At 49.0% G+C, this 16732-nt stretch overlaps 1 protein-coding gene across 1 annotated transcript in view; it reads right to left on the bottom strand.

Annotated features, from left to right (window-relative positions):
- Window positions 1–16732, bottom strand: part of KIAA2012 (KIAA2012 ortholog) — a 518638-nt gene that overhangs the window by 444695 nt on the left and 57211 nt on the right. The window contains exon 2 of the mRNA XM_075318976.1: window positions 1398–1679. Coding sequence (XP_075175091.1) covers window positions 1398–1679 — 282 coding nt within the window. The remainder of the gene's footprint in view (window positions 1–1397; window positions 1680–16732) is intronic.

Raw genomic sequence — 16732 nt, 5'->3', positions numbered from 1 at the left:
AGTGACCTCACCTCAGGTGAGGTCATTGAAGTCACCTGAGGTCAAGTTACCTGCGGTCACACGTGGAGGGCCGTGGGAACCTCCAGCTATCGCCACGGTTAACCTGAGTGACGTCACTGCTGATCGCGAGGTCATCAGTCTCTGCCTGAAGCTCACAGCAGGCAGTCATATTCCATGATTGCACACTGTGAATTTAGATGTAGAAGATCTAGAATCACCGTGGGAACCTCGTGTGGATTACATTGAACCTGCATGGGTGTTTTGGGGGTTAATAAAGTGGTGAAAGAGGGTTTTTTTTTGGCTTTTATTTCAAATAAAGGATTTTTTTTGTGTTTGTGTTTATTTGCTATCACATATACAGTAGATTAGTAATGGGGGGTCTTATAGACACCTCCAATTACTAATCTAGGACTTAGTGGCAGCTGTGAGCTGCCATTAACCCATTACTCTGATTGCCACCGCACCAGGGCAATTGGGAAGAGCCAGGTAAAGTGCTGGGATTGTCGCATCTAATGGATGCAGCAATCCTGGATTGGCTGATATTTTTAGGATGGGGTGGCCCAATAAGCATGGGTCTCCCCAGCCTGAGAATACCCTACCCCAGCTGTCATGACTGGGTATGAAAATTGGGGGGACTGCACGCCGCTTTTTTACCACATGCGGTTCCTCTTCTTTTGATACGCAGTCAAGATAAGCACATGGCTGGGGGCTGCAGCCTGTAGCCATATCCTTTATCTGTGCTGGGTAGCATAATATGGGGGATCATATGTCATGTTTTTATTTATTTATTTTGACAGTATGCTATAGGCTTGCAGACAGGGTCTGTGATTGGAAGAGTCAGACACACTGTCACTCAGCGAGGGGGCACATCTGACTGCAACCAATCATAGATGCTGGTGGGCGAGGGAAGCAGTGAATATGTATGAGGCTAATGAGCGATACCGGAAATGAATGAGAGGCCGCTGGAGCAGTTACAGTGGCGTCGGTGACTCGGTAAGTATAGCGCACTCGCTTTATTATTTTTTTCTTTATTTTTACTTTATTTTTTTTATTACCCAAGTGCCGGGCCCAGCACTCGGGTTCCTTTGAAACCACGGGAGTTGGACTTTTCATTCCGGATCCACCCATCACTATTATTCACCCATTGAATAAAAAAACACAATGTCAAAAACGCATGCATTTTTTGGATCCATTTTTGAGGTCCAGGCTGCATTTCTATGACCCCAGGATGAAATTCTGTGGTCACCACAAAGATGCAACATGCCAAAATATGTGATTGTTTTGTTTTTGATATCACAGAATCCATTCTTACTATCTGCTGTGGTTTGACTACTGCATCATGTATAAATGTGTGTATGCATACAAGTTATAGACATTGCTTTCCTCAATAAATTTACCTTTTTTCTACCGTAAGATAAAATAGCTTCAGTCAAGTCTTGAAGAGTGCTGAGCTCAATCTGATAATTCTTCCTTTTGTAGCGTTGCCTTCTTTTTGCCCTCCTTTCCCGGGATGCACTCCATGCTGGCAACGCCAAATCCTCAGAATAAAGAACCAATGCCCCCTTCCTAGTGCTGTATGTCTTGTGAGTTGGCACTGCCCAGTAGTCATTGGAAGCATTTCTACCGCTGAGAAAACGTCTGATGTAAAAATCTTGACGGGACTTCCAGTTGAAATAATCCTACAGTAAGAAATGAGAAGCCATCATGAATGCTGAAACACAATTCAAGTAAAAACACATTGGGAATCATGGATTAAAAAAATACTGTCGCTCATAGCAGCAAGCCAGTCACATTTATAATTTTCATATGATAAGAGATAGGAAAATTAAGACAGAATTCATCAGAGGAAAAAATGTAAAAGTCCATTCTGCTACACTTTCATCTACAGATGAAAAAAGGTCTATCAACTTGTACCATGACATTCACAGCTAAAATGATACTATCATGGCCTCCTTGGATGAATTGAGTCTCACAGATATGTTTGATATATACATGTAATATATATCTAATATATAAAGCTGAGTTTATGCATGTGTGTGTGTATATGTCCGCTAAAGGAATTCGCACCGTCCCATTTACAATCACAAAATTTTGCACAGACACTCCATATGACTCACGGAACGTCATAGACTATGTTTTGAGGGAAACTTTTAACTCCGCGCTTTACAGTTATTCACAAAAAAAATCTGTTTACATTAAAGTCAATGGAGCTCGGAGCTACAGGTCATTAATAGGAGCTGTGATTGGTTGCTGTAGGCAACAAAGGACATTCTTGGTGTCAGTAGCTTATGTATGTGTGAGATAATATGATATTAGTGGAGACAGACACACACAAAGACAGACACACAAAAAGACAGACAGACACAGAGAGACACACGGAGACACAATCACACAAAGATAGACAGAAAGAGAGACACAGAGACACACACAAAGACACAGATACACACAGAGACACACACACACAGAAGAGACACACAGAGACAGAGACACACAGAGACAGACACACAGAGACACAGAAAATAGAGACACACAGTGACAGAGACACACAGACACATACAGAGACTGAAACAGAGACAGAGACACATAGAGACACAGACAGAGACACACAGAGACAGACACACAGAGACAGAGACATACACACAGAGGCACACACACAGAGATACACACACACACACACAGACACAGAGACTGATACAAAGGCAGACACAAAGCAACAGAGACTGATACAGAGAAAGAGATACACAGAGACAGACACACAGAGACACACATAGAGACACACAGAGACATACTCACACACAAAGACACACAGAGACACACAGAGACTGATACAAAGACAGAGACACACAGAGACACAGAGAGAGAGACGCACAGAAACAAACAAAGACAGACACAGAGAGGGACAGACAGAGACAGAGATACAGAGACAAACACACAAACAGACACAAAGAGACAGACACACAGAGACAGACACACAGAGACATGCAGAGACAGAGCACATAGAGACAGACACACAGAGATAGACACACAGAGACTGATATGGAGACAGAGACACACAGAGACAGAGATAGAGAGACAGACAGAGACACAGACACACAGAGCAGACAGAGACACACATAGACAGTCATAGAGACACACAGGAACAGAGAGAGAGAACGAGAGAGAGAGGCAGACAGACAGAGAGGGAGACAGACATAAAGAGAAGGAAACAGACAGACAGAGAGGGAAACAGACAGAGAAGGAGATAGACAGAGAGACCCTTAGTTACTAACCCGGGCAACGCCGGGTACTACAGCTAGTTCTTCTATATACGCCAAACATGTAGCTAAGACAGTTTTCGCCAAAATTGTGGTATAAAACTGAAATTAAGCAAAACATTTTTCTCCATCAACTTCTTCATTAAGATGGGCATATAAAAAAACCTCTTAATGAACCAGTACCATAGCATGAACAGAGCCACAGAAAACCACTTTTTACTCTTATTTGCGCCAAATGCAAATATCATGTTTGATTGGTGTTAAAGAAAAATACAAATACACAGTAAGGAAAGAAGAACTGGTGTGGATTTAAAGAGGATCAGTCAAAAGGGGCCAGTTTTGCTCTTATTTCATTCCCACTGCTTCCTTGAGCATTCTATTTTTGTGTGTGGCTTATTTAAATCCGCCATACTTTTTTTTAGAGGTGTGGGCCTCTATCTTCAGTGATAATTTTCATGGTGTTTGACAAGGGGGCGTGGTTCATAGGATTTTCTGGGGGAGTGTCTTTAGGCTGCTCTGCATTATGACCCTGAGCAACGTCCACTTGTTGCAGATTTTTAAATTGATTTTTTTAGCTGTAAAGTATAAAAACCACGGCAAGTGACACATTGGAAATGTGTGAGGCCATCCCATTGAAGCAGAAGTACAAAAGTTTAAAGACGCCTGTATGGAGAAATTAGTTGCATGTGTGATTTTGGCCATTCTTCCCCACAAACACAGTTCAAATCCTAAAGGTTCCTTAGGCTCCTTCTATGAACTCTGTGAACTCTGAGCTTTAGTTCCTTCCATAAGTTTTCTTTTGGTTTCAGGTCAGGTGATCGACTGGGCCACTCAATCAGTTTTAATTTCTTGCTCCGAAACCAATTGAGAGTTCCCTTGACTGTGTGTTTGGGATTATTGTTTTGCTTAAATGTGGACCTTTGTTTCATCTTCAACATCCTGGTAGATGACAGCAGATTTTTAACAAGAATGTCTTGGTGCATTTGCCTATTCATCTTTCCCTCAATTATATGAAGTTTGCCAGTTCCATATACTGAAAAACAGCCCCACACCATGATGTTCCTACCTCTAAACCTCACTGTTAGTATAGTGTTTTGGGGGTGATATGCAGTGCATTTTTGCCTTCAAACATAGTGTGTATTATAGCATCCAAAGACTTAATTTTGGTCTCATCTGACCAGAGTATATTCTCCCAATATTTCACAGGCTTGTCTATATGTTGTTGTGTACCAAATGTAATGAACACGGGATCATCAAAGAGTAATTTAACTAAAACGTGACTAATCTCTATAAAACTACAAATTTATTAGAAATGTTGAAAGACAACCAATAGTGACACCACAGAAATAGCTACTAAAGAAAACGATCAGGAGGGGTAGGGTTTAGACGTTGGATATGGTATACCTCTATGAGTAATTTACAGAAAGGCCCACTGATATAGTGCAGCCCAAAGGAAACCAAATGGCCCTGGAAATACCCTAAAGTGGAACCTGATTAGCAGTGGAGTGTATGATACCCTAATGTGCATTGGCACCCCCGCTCAACTTCATCTAGCCTTATGACAAAGCTATCCTGGCCCTATAAGCACAATAAATATTGTGCTATAAGTACCAAAGACAGCAACACAACAAGGTTAACAAATGATGATAATTACTGTGACCTATTCATGTGCACTTATCTCACAGCCTAGACCACCCTCAGACTATAAAAGGGGGCAGGAGCAAAATTATGGAAGTGCACGGTAAGGGCATGACAAGATAAACTGCAGGGTACAAAGACTCCTATACCTATAGTAAGGTGCAAGGCTATAGTCAATAAATTTGACATCGGTAAAAATAAGAAGGAAGCCAATTATTACTCTGGCATAACAATCTATATACCAATAAAGAGTAACCTCCTGAAAAGGTCTTAAGCTTTTAGCATTCTCTAAATTTATAATCAGATGACAAGTTAATTCATATTTCATCAAGAACAACCATATGTGACTGTATGTAATCGGGCCTGACCCTAAATTGTAGGCAATAAGCTGGATAGGCCTATTGCACAAAGCCTGGTATAAATTAATACATACCACAACAAAATCCAATCATATGCGGTTACATATAATCGGGTCCGACCCTGTATTGTAGGTAATAAACTTGATAGGTTATTGCACAGAACCCGATATAAGTTAATGCATATCACATCAACCGGGCCTGACCCTAGAGTATATGTAATAACCATGATAGGTTATTAAAAAAAGGCCCGGTATAAAAGTTAAGGCCGCTTTACATGCAACGACATCGCTAACGAGATATCGTTGGGGTCACGGAGTTCGTGACGCAAATCCTGCGTTGTTAGCGACGTAGTTGCATGTGACACCTATGAGCGACTGCTAACGATCCGAAAAACGGCAAAAATCATTGATTGTTGACACGTTGTTCCTTTCCCAAATATCGTTGCTCATTTTGGACACAGGTTGTTTGTCATTCCTGAGGCAGCACACATTGCTACGTGTGACACCCCAGGAACGAGGAACAACAGCGTACCTGCGTCCTCTGGCAATGAGGTGGAAGTGACGTGAATGCGGGTGCTCTCCGTTTCTATTGATGGCTCGCTGATTGACGTCGCTGTGATGCCGCAGGAACCCCCCCTTAAAAAAGAGGTTGTTCGCCGCCACAGCGATGTCGCTAGGAAGGTAAGTCCGTTTGACACGTCCTAGCGATATTGTTCGCCACGGGCAGCGATTTGCCCGTGACGCACAAAAGACGGGGGCGGGTGCGATCGCTAGCAACATCGCTAGCGATGTCACAACGTGTAAAGCGGCCTTTTGAGACACTTCCCTGTAGATGGTCCAAAGCAGAAGGACTACATCCAGCTGAAGTAGGCAGTGGAATTGCCACACGGGCCTGGTCCTAGTCGTACCCTCTGTGACAGCAATTGTTACACCCCTGAGTAGAACTGAACTCTGTCTCCTTACAAACATGTTTGCAGCAGCTCTAAGAGCGCTACTGTATTGCAACACTGGTTGCCTGTGAGATGCAAGTTGAAGTACTGAGAGGATACCTGTAGATGAGTTTAATGCTTTACTGTGTCAATATAATCATACACAGCTCTGTAGTGAGATCAGGAGAACAGACTGTCACTCGTTACATGTCTCTCACTGGTAACGCCCCTCCTTCATTTAAAATAAGTTCTAGAGGCAGATTCTCATGGAGATCTATGTCCGATCCATGGATCTTAACAGCTCATTTGCATATGAAAAAAGTGGTTTCTCTGGAGTAAAACATCGGATCGCAGATATCAAGAAATGATTCAGCTTCATATGATGTACATGCCCATAAGGCCCGTTTCACACGTCAGTGGAAAACACTGATGTTTTTCACTGGCGTGTAAAACACGCACATGTCCCTGCATGTGCCGTGAATCACGGCACACGTGGGTTGTCTAAGTGCATTCCGGGCTCCGTTCTCTGTGGCCCGTGATTGCACTTAGTAATCAACTCACCTGTGCCCGCTCCCGCTCTCCATGGTGCTGATCGCTCCCGCGGTGCAGCATCCGGCCGGCGCTGACCCCCGCAGCAGCTGCTTCCGGGTCGGCTGTGTCGCGCATCATGAATATGCGCGACAATAATGAGCCGGCTCAGAGACAGCAGGCTGCACGGGCTGCAGAGAACATATACCCTGGTTCAACAATTTAATCAGCCCGAAAAAGCCCTTCATGTCCGGCGGAATCCAGGATGGTCCAGCGTTGCATCCAGCTCTGCTGCATGGAGGTGACAGGAGCTGCAGCACACACAGCCGCTCCTGTCAGCTCCACGCAGCAAATGAAGAGTGCCGCGCAATCAGCTGAGCTGTCACTGAGGTTACCCGCTGTCAACACTGGATCCAGTGAACCAGGGTATATGTTTGTGTTTTTTATTTCTAATAAAGGATTTTTTCGGGTGTGTGTGTTTATTTACTGTAATTTACAGATTAATCATGAAAGGAATCTCGGGGAGATGCCTGACATGATTAATCTAGGATTTAGTGGCAGCTATGGGCTGCCATTAACTCCTTATTACCCCGATTTGCCAAAGCACCAGGGCAAATCGGGAAGAGCCGGGTACAGTCCCAGAACTGTCGCATCTAATGTATGCGGCAATTCTGGGCGGCTGCTGACTGATATTGTTAGGGTGGGGGGCTCCCCATAACGTGGAGCTCCCCATCCCGAGAATACCAGCCTTCAGCCGTATGGCTTTATCTGGCTGGTATTGAAATTGGGGGGGGGACTGCACGCCGTTTTTTTTAAATTATTTATTTATTTATTTTACTGCACAGTATAGACACGCCCACCGGCTGCTGTGATTGGGTGCAGTGAGACAGCTGTCACTCAGCGTGGGGGCGTGTCTCACTGCAACCAATCATAGGCGCCGGTGGGCGGGGAAAGCAGGGAATACGAGATTGTTTAATGAGCGGCCGGCTTTTTCAAAATAGTAAAAGCCGCCGCAGCAGTGTGAATGCCGTGCAGCGCCGCGCCGGTGATCGGGGAACGGTAAGTATGAGAGAGGGGGGGAAACTGACCGACAGACTGTGAGAGAGGGACAGACAGACAGAGAGACCGACAGAGAGACAGAGAGACCGACCAACGGACTCAGGGAGATTGACCGACATACACAGAAATAGAAAGAATGGCCGACATCACTAGAAATAAAAACACCAAACGGACACGGACTATAGGTAGATGCATACGTGTTTACTAACGTGTGTGCACATACCCATAGACTTTCATTGTGTACACGTGTGCGTGCTCCGTGCAGATAACGGACATGCATCCGTGCAAAACGCAAACACATACGGATCACGGACACGCACACACGGACATAATGAAATAACGCACGTGTGACCACAATCATAGATTAACATTGGTGCATGTTTGTCCGTGTCCCCGGTATATACGGAAACGGAACAAACACGCAAGTGTTTCACGGACGTGTGAATGGGGCCTTACAGACAGAGATCTAGGAAACGTTGCCACAAACCACCCAACTACATTCAAAACAAGGATTTTTTTTTTTACCATGAATCTTTTTAGAATAGTAAAGCAGTTTATATGTCAGTCACTTGAACTCCTTCTGTGTCATCAGGCTTTGTTCACATGTTGCGGCAGGAATGCAAAAACATGTTCCTATTGTGATTACAGAAAACCACCCACAACATAGTTGGAACCTATGAATGAAACTCACACAATAGTGCCAGGCAAAACCTGTTCAGCTAATGTGGTGCACCTGTGGCTTCTGGCGTCACTGGGTAGTGCACCCCCATAGGGTGTTGTACTTATCTCGGGTCCAGGGAAGGTCGATACTGGTTTACACATACACAAACATACAGTCAGTGGGTTGCCCTCCCCAATGGGGACTGGGTCAGGGTCGGATGACAGTAGGGGGTCACTACAACGGTGGGTTTACAGGACGCCAACGCACCAGGAGCTCCCCGATCCACTGGAACCGGGGACTCAGGGTCAGGGAGAAGCAACCACCAGGTGGAGTCAGGAGCACACAGTGGGAAGAGCAGGTTGACCTAATGAGAGTAGTGAACCAGCTGGTGGCAAGGGTCACGGGGAACGGCTAGAACAGTCACCGGACCCGTCCAACAGAGTCTGCAGCAATTTGCATATAGGATCAGGGGTTGAGGCTCCATAACGGAACCGTGCTATCAGCATACAGAACGGGACACTTTACTGACACCAGGACCCTCAAATGCTTCATACCACGGGGGTCCGATACTTAACGCATCAAAGGAGGAAAGGGCTCACAGGCTAACACACACCGTACTTGACCTTTCACGGATCCGGGATCGGCTGGAGCCCATTGTGGCGGAGATCGATACTCTGGGGCAGCACTTGAACTACATGTGAGTAAAAAGACCTGGAACTGCAGCCCCTGTCTCTGCCTCTCCTTTACCAGCACCGGCACCCAGCGCTGCAGCGCCAACGGGGATTACTACCACCCCCCGCCATCCTACCGAGGCCCGCTCCGCCTGTGGGGAGCGATACCATCTCGGCTGCACCCGACATCTGCCCCGGTGAGAGACCCTGCAGTGGCGGCCCTTTCCTAGCCGCGTACCACTGGTGGCATCACGACCTTAAAAGACTTTCCTAACCTCCAACTACCACCTCTATCCTTCCTACCACCCTCCACCCTCCTTTCTGTACACCTCAGGGCAACGGAACTGGGCCAGGCCACCCCGTGACGACACAGAGGATCTGCATCCCTAGCCCAGCAACGAGTAGGTTAAAACACCTGCCCTGTGGGGCACTAAACTAGCACTTACTGCCTTACAATCCAGGTGCTGGCCATGTCTTTGGAGGTGCAGGCAAATGTAGCAAATATAGACAAGCGGACCCGTGAAAATCCGGTTAAATGAGGTTCAGCCGAACTTTAGATAGAGTTCGGTTTGGGACCCGGACTTGACCTGAACCCCAATGGAAGTTACTAATTGGGCAGTTCGGGTCTCTGCTCAAATGCAGCCAGCAATAAACAGATCACTTCAGTTCAGTGGGAGGGTTGGAGAGGTTATTAATTTTTTTATGTTGCACACTACATCTAATCACGCTGTTGTTACCCCCAGGGTGAGCAAACACTGGGCCGAGCACCGAGCATACCCGAGCACATAGATGCTTGCTTGAGTGGACAGCATACGTAGAGCACCTGAACTCCGAACCCGAACTCTATATTTTTGGTAAAGTCTGTTTTCAGTACGAACACCGAACATCGAACATCAGGTTCGCTCATCTCTAGTAGCAAGCAAAATGAGTGTGTGATGCCTTTGGACTATCAGGTTGTCACAGGGTACTGCACAAACTGCCCTTCCGTGCAGTATTCCGCCTCCCTCTTGGTTCTGGGTCCCTACTTAAGTGGTGTTGCCTCCATCAGCGAATCAAAACCCTAGAGACACCCTCGATAAACCGATCCATTCACACCTGCTCCAAAATCGGGGCATTATCGCGGGCGGAGGGGACGCGCTCGCCACGCTCGGGTCCAGGGCTTCTGCTGCTGCTGCTCGGTGGCTTGAGCAGTGTGCCGGACCCAGGGACTCGAGCAGCGCTCCTCACCCGTGAGTGAAAAGGGATGATTTGTTTGGGGAGATAGTTCGTGACGCCACCCACGGGATGTGGTGATGATGGCACCACCGCTGCTGGTGACGGGGATCCCGGGAGAGATGGTAGGGAGCAGCTAGGGTGTTGTCCCCTCCGTGGGTAGGGGTTGGTGTTCCCGGGGCCCGGTGATGATGTGGGGAGGCTGGATGGCTGGGGTGCATTGTTGCAGGGGCAGCGCGGCACGGTGCCAGATGGCACTGTTGTACTCACTCAGACAGAAAGTCACAAAGTCTCTGGTGAACCAAACGGCTGGATGGACGGGTCCCGCAGCCGGCTGCAGTGTCTTTGCTCTCCCGGACAGGTGATGGTGGCTGTCTTTCCCTGCACCTGTGTAGAATGTGTCGACTCCGATGGTTTCCCAACGGTAGTCCGCTCCCCGGCGTATAGGTGCCGTAGGAGCCCTTTTGCCCGCAGGCGCTGCCCCTTGGATCTCTAGCCTGTGGCGGTGGCTGTATATCCTCACGGTGTGGACTGTTGCCTTCTGGCGGGACTTGGGTGTTAGGAAACCCCTGGGGTTCCGGTCATTCTCGGATTTGACCGTTGTCGGCGGCTCCAAGCCTAGTCGGGGTCCGATGGCCCTGCCTGTGTGCTTAACTTCACTCTGCTCCCCGGTTCGGTACCGGGGGCCACCGCCCAACCCTGGTCCTACAGTTCCACAGAGATCCGCTAACTCCTGCAGACGGCCACCACCGTCTGCCGACCTTGCTGTCAGTGCCTGGGCTCCAACCCAGACACTTGCAGTTTCTGACCTCTCACTTTCACCTCTCAAACTTAACTGACTCTTTTCCCGCCTCCAGGCCTGTGTACTCCTCGCCAACCGCCTGGCTCCGCCCCACCTGGTGTGGACATCAGCCCCTGGAGGGAGGCAACAAGGGTTTTTGGTTGACTGGTGTGACTGTCTAGGGGAGGGGGTGTGTATGTTGTTATGTCTGTGACTACCTGGCTAGTCCAGGGCGTCACAGCATTAGCGCAACAAGGGGGATAGGACTTTCCAACCAAAAACGAACCAGAAAATCCCAAGCGTGAGCCCTGAGAGCAAGCTCCCTAACTTAGCCATAGAGGGGAGCGGGGCCCGGCTAGTTTCAAGCTACCGGGCCATCAAGTTGAAGTCTAAACTAAGTGCCAGGAGGCAGGTCACGGACCACCAGGCAACACCACTTGGGGACGGGACCCGGACGAGCTCCCCTCAGCGACAGTGGAACCCAGAAACTTGGTTTATCCAGTTGTCGGTGTCTGATTATGGACTGAGTGAGTACGAGAGTGACCCCTTCATCCCCACGGCACTTCCCACCTTCCACCAAGTCCCAGGGCATCCCTTACCTGTGGAGGGTTCCAACACCTTGCTTCCCCATTCCATCATCCCCGGGTACTCCCAACAGCAGCGGTGGTGCTCCTAATTACCCCACACAACACGGATGGCGTCACGAACTATAACTCCCTTGTAAATACCCCCCTTTTCATTCGAGTGGCCGCACGACCTCCAGGTCCGGAGACCCTCGAGCCACATCGAACCCGGATCCGAGCAGCTCGGCTGCTTCCACAGGGACGGTACACCTCGAAAAACCTGGCGTCACGAACAGGATACGAGCAGGACCCACCTAACTGGGTGACGTGCGCCTTGAAAATCCAAACCGCGAGTCAAATATCCCGTTTCCTGCCATTTCCGCCAAACTCCGCCATCTTTTGGTGCCAAAATACCGTCTTCTCGACTAAAAGCGTGCAAGCCGAAGCCCCGCCCTTCGTCCTGAGAGTCAGCCCAGAACCGGAAGTTCCCAGAGGGCCACAGCGGACAAGTGAGTGGTGGGCGAAAACCGAGGGGGCGTGACGGCATGTAGCAGCGGAAAAGAAGTAGCGATGCCAGGACTCTGCGATAACGTTCCTTGACCCCGCAGAGGAAAGATGGCAGCTGCGCGAGACTGGTCACCGGAGCGTGCTGCTCCCGGGACCGCGACCTGGATCGAGCAAGAAACGGAGCAGCTCTGCAAGAGGATGTGGACGCAATTCCTCTTCATACTAGACCACTGGAGGGAAGAGATGAGGAGCCTGGCAGTGGCGATGCGAGCCCGTGAGATCGAAATCCCACGTGAAGAGCGGATAAGCGGATACCCAGTCCCAGTTGATTCCACTAATCCGGCCGATGCGGCTGTGGGATCCGGTCCACCCCCGCTTACGGCAACCACCTCACCACCACTATCCCTGTCCTCAGCGGATGCCGAGCTGCCTATTCCAACCCCGGCAGCGGAACCTTCAGCCCAAGTCTATGAAGAACCAGCTGCGGAGCTCCCAGCCCCGTCACCCGATCCGGTCATGATAGCATTCACCCAGACACCGGCCCGACCAGACCCGGTCGCATCACCAGGCCCGTACCCTGTTACGGAGCACTCGGACTCTGCACCCCTGGCTGCGGAGCAGTCAGTCCTCTCTTACGAAGTAGCAACGGCGGAGCATGAAGAGTCACCGGCTCCGCCGCCTCGCAGCATCCCAGCGGCTGTTGGGGCCGCAGAAATACAGCTAAAACCCATACCAGCTAGGGAGCCGAGGCTGGACGCTGACGTCCCCTACTGGGAATGAAACCAATGGAAGACGTATCCAACGACGACAATACAGAATCAATGACAAGAGATTGTTGCCCGTGCTCAGAGAGAGAAAGAACATCTGAGGAAGGCCACCTTCCGCGTCAGAGGGCCACGGCGTAAGGGCCATGTGAGGCGTTTTGACCCCAACAGAGGATAGGGGTTTCTGATGGAAGAGGGCCTTCAGGAGGAGGTGTTTGTCTCTTGGAGAGATATAGAGGCGCATCTCCCGAGAGAGCACTTGGGCCGCAATCTAGAACCGGGAGAGGTGGTGTCCTATACTCGGCATTGGGGAGAGCAGGGTTGGTATGCCCTGGATGTGAAGCGGCTTGCCATGGTTAATGAGCAGGTCCTGCCAGCCGCTGCCGTCGATTATAGGCACCCAAGTGAGTGGAACCCGGCCATTTAAAATTGCAAAAGTTAGAGTTAGGATCTGTGTTTTCTTTTATTGTTTTCAACAGTTTGTTATTTTTCTTATATTATAAAGAATAGTAATGTTTATTGAAAAAAAAGAAAAATACTGCATAATCATACTGGGTTTTAATCAACAGAGAATTTTACCTGATTGAGCAAAGTTAATAGAATGTTTACACAAGGTGCAAGGACTTCAGTTATAAGTATATAATAGTAGTAAAAATAAACCATGGCCACGAGACTGGTTGTGGCCAACACAGACTTGTGTTTTTGTACATAGTTGCACCCCCTGTGCCTACCAGAGTCGTCTTTGCAACACCCGGGACCTTAACTTGGTCACGGACCCACGGATAGGAATGCAGCGGGTCAGGTTGTTTGGGTGGCGGGTTGATGGGATCTGGGACGTTGGGACTGGACTGTTTCAAGAAGAGGCTGCAACAGAGTAGGTTGAGCCTCCGCTACTAACATAACCGGTAGCGTTCCATAGTTGAAATAATTAACTCTGTTTAGTAACGTTTAAAAAATGTGCCTCCCTAATGTGGGATGAAAAATTGTGTAGATAAAAATGTTTCCTTTTTCTTACAGTTATGCAAATAAATCTCTGGATGTCCTGTAGCTCGAGGACGAGCTACGTTTAACCAAGGGGGAATGTGACGTCCCTGGACTATCAGGTCGTCACAGGGTACTGCACAAACTGCCCTCTCGTGCAGTATTCCGACTCCCTCTTGGTTCTGGGTCCCTACTTAAGTGGTGTTGCCTCCATCAGCGAATCAAAACCCTAGAGACACCCTGCACCACACCCACCTAATACACCAGTCGTGGACGGCTTGAGAGGAATAGAGTCGCCCACCTGGGGGGTTGGGGAGGTGAGGAAGTGTAGTGGAGTTGAGTTGAGTAGAGGAGAGTAGAGAATAGCCCTCGAGCTGAGAGGAGCTCAGAGGAGGTAGGGAGTGGGACTCCCAAAGTAATGGCCTAGATTGCAGATGGTGGTCTGGGCCTAGAAGAAGTTGGACCCCTGGTTGCAGGGGATCATGGCAAGGTGCTCGGGCTCATCGAGGAGGACGGCCGGCAGCCTGGCCCTATCACCGGTCCGGGACCGAAGGCACAACGCGGTACACGGACCCTAGGTCGGGGAGTAGCTTCAGGCAACCTGACAATTCACCTGAGGAGAACAGAGCCTTCACGATCCGTTCCCACCCGTTCAAAAATCGGGGCATTAGTGCAACGAGGGGGATAGGACTTTCCAACCAAAAACGGACCAGAAATACCCAAGCGTGAGCCCTGAGAGCAAGCTCCCTCACTTAGCCATAGTGGGGAGCGGGGCCCGGCTAGTTCCAAGCTACCGGGCCATCAAGTTGAAGTCTAAACTAAGTGCTAGGAGGCAGGTCACGGACCACCAGGCAGCAGCACTTGGGGACGGGACCCGGACGAGCTCCCCTTAGCGGCAGCGGTACCCAGAGACTTGGTTTACCCGGTTGTCGGTGTCTGATTATGGACTGAGTACGAGAGTGGCTCCTTCATCCCCACGGCACTTCCCACCTTCCACCGAGTCCCGGGGCATCCCCTACCCATGGAGGGTTCCAACACCTTGCTGCCCCGTTCCATCATCTCCGGGTACTCCCAACAGCAGCGGTGGTGCTCCTAATTAGTACAACCACGGGTGGCGTCACGAACTATAACTTCCCTGTAAATACCCCCCTTTTCATTCGAGTGGCCGCACGACCTGCAGGTCCGGAGACCCTCGAACAGCAGCGAACCCGGATCCGAGCAGCTCGGCTGCTTCCACGGGGGCGGTACAAGTGCACTAAACAAAAGTTGAAGAACTTAGCCCCAGATTTCGAAAGAAAGCATTTCAGCACTTGCATAGCTCATCTTGTATTTTTTTTTACTTTGATTTGGAGGATAGAGTGGCACCAGTTCATTTTTTTCATTGGGCAGCAAAAAAAAAATAAAAAGTATAGCAAGGTTCTTGGTTGAGGTGCACACATAAGAGGACCTTGTCAACCGTTCTTGATACCTAGAATTAAAGGTTGACTGGGGTTTATCCACAACTGTAGATATTAATTTGTGAATCTGCCACAAAACTAATATTTTTAGGAAGATGTAGGCTTTAGCCCGCTACACACGCTTCAATATATCTCACAATCCGTCGTTGGGGTCAAGTTGTAAGTGACGCACATCCGGCATCGTTTGTGACGTATCTGCGTGTGACATCTACGTGCGATCAGGATTGAACGCAAAACCGTTGATCGCAAACACATCGTATCTTTGTCTAGAATTGAGCGTTTTGTTGCACGAACCTAGTGAATTGTAACGTGTGACATCCCTCATACGATTTTGGTGTCTGATGCTATGTGCGCAGGTGTGTGCTCTGCACCGCAGCTTAAAAAAGGTCCGCTTCAGAGCGCAGCTGAAAAGCTGCGTTCTGAAGCGCCTCACAATGTCTGTCATTCACTAATCTCTGTCAGTCGGTCACTATCTCTGTCCCTCACTCTCTGTCCATGTCAGTCTATCCCCCTCTCTCATACTCACCGATCCCCGATCTCCAGCGCTGCACGGCGTTCACACTGCTCCGGCAGCTTTTACTGTTTTGAAAAAGCCGGCCGCCCATTAAACAATCTCGTATTCCCTGCTATCCCCGCCCACCGGCGCCTATGATTGGTTACAGTGAGACACGCCCCCACGCTGAGTGACAGGTGTCACACTGCACCCAATCACAGCAGCCGGTGGGCGTGTCTATACTGTGCAGTGAAATAAATAATTAAATAATAAAAAAAACGGCGTGCGGTCCCCCCCAATTTTAAAACCAGCCAGATAAAGCCATACGGCTGAAGGCTGGTATTCTCAGGATGGGGAGCTCCACGTTATGGGGAGCCCCCCAGCCTAACAATATCAGCCAACAGCCGCCCAGAATTGCCGCATCCATTAGATGCGACAGTTCTGGGACTGTACCCGGTCTTTTCCCGATTTGCCCTGGTACGTTGGCAAATCGGGGTAATAAGGAGTTATTGGCAGCCCATAGCTGCCAATAAGTCCTAGATTAATCATGTCAGGCATCTATGAGACACCTTCCATGATTAATCTGTAAATTACAGTAAATAAACACACACACACAAAAAAATCATTTATTAGAAATAACAAACACAAACACATTCCCTGGTTAACCACTTTAATCAGCCCAAAAAAGCCCTCCATGTCCGGCGTAATCCAGGATGCTCCAGCTTCGCATCCAGCGCTGCTGCATGGAGGTGACCGGAGCTGTAGAATACACCGCCGCTCCTGTCACCTCCACGCAGCTAATGAAGACAGCCGCGCGATCGGCTGAGCTGTCACTGAGGTTACCCGCTGTCACTGGATGCAGCGGTGGCCGCGGGT

Source organism: Anomaloglossus baeobatrachus, chromosome 7 (assembly GCF_048569485.1).
Source record: "Anomaloglossus baeobatrachus isolate aAnoBae1 chromosome 7, aAnoBae1.hap1, whole genome shotgun sequence".
NCBI classification, from domain to species: domain Eukaryota; kingdom Metazoa; phylum Chordata; class Amphibia; order Anura; family Aromobatidae; genus Anomaloglossus; species Anomaloglossus baeobatrachus.
Note: the sequence above shows the minus strand (reverse complement) of the source record. Positions and strands in the feature narration are given on the sequence as shown.